Here is a 3304-nt window from a genome sequence, read left to right on the forward strand (position 1 = left end):
AGGTCACTCTTCAGTTGAGTTGATGACCACAAACATGCTTTTAATCATTTCTGTATTTATTCCAGAGACACCCACCACCACAGCTCCTCCACCTCCAGCTGTTACTACATCTGTAATCTTAGTTTCTGCATCTGCCTGTGGTCTGGTGCTCCTGGTTCTGTTGGTTCTGCTGGTTCTGCTGGTGAGACGACGTGTCCGGAGGAAACCTGGAGGTGAGACACACTCAGCACTTCCCCTGAGGGCTCCAGTGAGGACGTTCTTGAGGTTAATGTTACAGTTTAAATATAATAAATGTAAATGTGTTTCAGCGTGTAGTAAAAAAACACAACGTGACTTTTGAAACTTTCATTAGCTCTTTCACATTTAACATTTATATACGACTCAAACCTTCTTTAGTAACTGGAGGTTCAGACTGTGGTGACTGTGTTTGAAGGATGAAGCATGTTTTGTTTCTTGTGGTCAAGGTGTTGGTACGAGAACAGAAATTGTGCTGCAGTTCAGTTTCCTGTGTTCTTGTTTCGTGCACGTGTCTCTACCTGCAGCTCAACACGTCAGCTTCTCACTTTGCGTTTATTGTTGTAGCCATGACAACCGAGGTCCGGTCGGCTTGCCGTGGTAGGGTCGTATCAGATGGTTGAAAACAAAAACCGACCTGTGTTTGTGGTTCAGGTAAAATATTTGTTATTTGACTTCTTCTGCAGAGCGAGAAGCAGCGCCGCTGTCCTCAGCTGTGAAAGGAGCAGCTGACGTCAGGGATGAAGCAAACAGCTGGACAGGTACGTCAGCTGCTCTGCTGTGAGGAGGCTGTGGTCAGTGTTGGTGATGACGTCAGGAGGGAGGCCCTCCACAACTAGTTTAACCCTGCTAACATTAAAAGTCAAACTCAAGTTGTATTTTAGTTAAAATTCAAATGTAGGTTGATGCTGAGGGACATGTGTTGTTCAGTGAGTGGTGTATTATAAAGTGACCAGATTGCTGAAATGAAAACCAGCTCAGTGGTTAATACGTCATCAAAATATCCAACGTTTTTACTGATGAAATAAAGGGGGACCATCCCGGTCTCATGTATTTTGACCATGTCAACTGTTGTGCTGGAAGGCCGACTGATAAAATGATGGCTCCCTACTTTTGAAGCAGTCGTGAAGTTCTATTGTCTATCCATTCCTCAATTATTCCATAAGGCTCCACAGATCCAAAGAATCAAAATAATTGTTTTTATAAATGGTTGTGAATATCGTCGCATGAAGTCCATCGCAGACAGTCAGAAAACTTCTCCTTCCAACATAAAAACTATTTTCAAGTTCCGGCTGGGGGGCTTTTGGGTATGTTTGCTTTTGTTGATTTTCTTCCCGGTTATGAACTCCTAAGCAATGAGTGAGCCCGCTAACTTTTCTCTGCCTAGAGACCACAAAAAGAAAAGAAAAATCTGATTGGACAACTCTGTTTTGATGGTTTTAGTGTCACTTCTAAAGCTGCTATCGCTAGCAGCCAGTTCCCAGTTTTGGCCAAAACAAGCGAAACGCTAGTTTTTAATTACAAAAGTTTAAAGATTGGACATTTCCAGGGACAGTGAAGTGGGTGTGAATTTTACAGTTCACAGAGGTGTCGTCAGATTAAAATGTGACCTGATGATGTCACTGGATGAAAAGTTAATACTGAGGGGAGGAAGTTCATCACATCCGAGGGTCAGCAGGGTTCACAGAGGTCCGTTCAAAACCTTGAGCGTGTTCATCAAACAGATCGCAACATTTCTCACCCATTAAATCTCGTCGCACTGAAAGAAAAGTAAGAAGTGTTTTCTGCTTGGCACAGAGTGGTTTACTGTGGCTGGTGAAAAGTGTGAGAAGTGAGCAGCTCTGTGGTCGTCCATTTTCCTGTTTCATAAGTAATCACCTGCTGAATTCATTTTCTTTCATCTTGCACAGAAATACTGTTAAAAATAAGTGTAATATCGTCGTATCCTGATGCTTTCAGCTAAAATTAATACAATTTCTATCGTATTATAAAATAAACATAAATGACAGTTTTTAATGTTGTAGTGATGTCTTCTGGGTAATATTTGTACGTTTTAAATGCAGTCACATGACTCTTCTGTTGCAGGAGCTGATGCAGCTGCAGTTTACGCAGCAGTGGGAAGAACAGCAGACGTCAGTTACGGACAGATCATCATCAGAGCAAACAGCAGCAGAGGTACAGCTGCTCCTCTTCCTCACTGAAGCTTCCTCTGTCTCTGCTCAACGTGGCCCCGCCCACAACGAGCAGATGGTTGGATCATTAAACTGTGCATCCACCTGCTCACTGTTTACTCAGTTTACTGCACTTGTTGCTATAGATTCAGTTTGTGAGCACAGGTTCTGGTTCTGGTTCTGGTCTCCGTACAGGCAGGACGGAACCAAACCCGGCAACCTCACCGTGACAACTGACTGTTGCCGAACAGGAAACTGTTCCAGCACACTGATTGATAATATATTTGTTCTTTTGTACGAAAGCATTTGGAAACTTTTTAGAGGTGCTGCCAGATGGGTTTTGCTTCCAGTCTTTATGCTAAGCTAACCTAGCCATTGATAGATATCCTTTTAAAAAGTGAGCTACCTGTTGTGTATTGACCCCCCAGTATATACAGTATGTATACAACAGAAATTATTATTACAGACGCTTCACTGAGGTGAATTTATTGATTACATTGATTTGATTTGAGGAGGGAAAATGTGTCAGGAGGTCAGAGCACCGTGTGGAGTCTGGTTATTTAGACGTTTGTACACGAGTCAGTGGGTGGTTCTTATCTGACATGTTAACCAGTGTGTGTGTGTGTGTGTGTGTGTGTTTTCAGGGTGTCCACCAGAGCCTGAGGTCGTCTATTCGTCACTGATGTCGACCGTCACAGCTTGTCACCAGTCCACCCACTGACGTCCTGCAGCTGGTTCGCTGCTCACCAACTGGTATTTTGTAGTTTTGAATGCTGTTCAATGAACTGCTGCAGCTAACAGTCTACTAATGAATTATTGATGATTTGTTAATAAACTAATTATTTATCAAGCAAAAACATTAAATGTCTCAGTCTCTCAGACGTGAAGATGTGATGCTTTTCTTCATCACGTGTGATTTTAAAATGAATTTTCTCCACATTCTGACCTTTTCACCTGTCAACAAGTTTAGCCAGCTAATGCTAGCCAGCTGATAGCACAGCTGCTCATCTTCAGTGTTAGCTTGTCATTTCATTACCAATATACGGTAAAATGTCATGTATGATCTAATGTTACAAACACTGGTGTCCAGTCATGAGCAGCGAGTCAAAGGAGGATTA

General features: G+C 42.5%; 1 protein-coding gene across 1 annotated transcript; it reads left to right on the top strand.

The window, feature by feature from the left end:
• Nucleotides 1–34: 34 nt before the first annotated feature.
• On the top strand, nucleotides 35–3255 carry LOC147818851 (uncharacterized). The gene is made up of 4 exons (XM_087175250.1): nucleotides 35–212; nucleotides 702–776; nucleotides 2101–2190; nucleotides 2831–3255. Exons 1-4 carry the CDS (start codon nucleotides 35–37, stop codon nucleotides 2905–2907), a joined length of 420 nt encoding a protein of 139 aa, XP_087031376.1. The 3' UTR covers nucleotides 2908–3255.
• Nucleotides 3256–3304: the final 49 nt, after the last annotated feature.

The sequence above is a fragment of the Seriola lalandi genome, unplaced genomic scaffold (genome assembly GCF_002814215.2).
Source record: "Seriola lalandi dorsalis isolate HSWRI2012SDOR001 ecotype SW California unplaced genomic scaffold, Sedor1 jcf7180002054433, whole genome shotgun sequence".
NCBI lineage: Eukaryota > Metazoa > Chordata > Actinopteri > Carangiformes > Carangidae > Seriola > Seriola lalandi.

Excerpts from the sequence above, each read along its gene's own strand:
- LOC147818851 (XM_087175250.1), top strand. The coding sequence starts at position 35 with ATGCTTTTAATCATTTCTGTATTTATTCCAGAGACACCCACCACCACA. Across the intron at positions 777-2,100 it reads TGAAGCAAACAGCTGGACAG|GAGCTGATGCAGCTGCAGTT; the intron begins GTACGTCAGCTG and ends CTTCTGTTGCAG. Across the intron at positions 2,191-2,830 it reads CAGAGCAAACAGCAGCAGAG|GGTGTCCACCAGAGCCTGAG; the intron begins GTACAGCTGCTC and ends GTGTGTTTTCAG.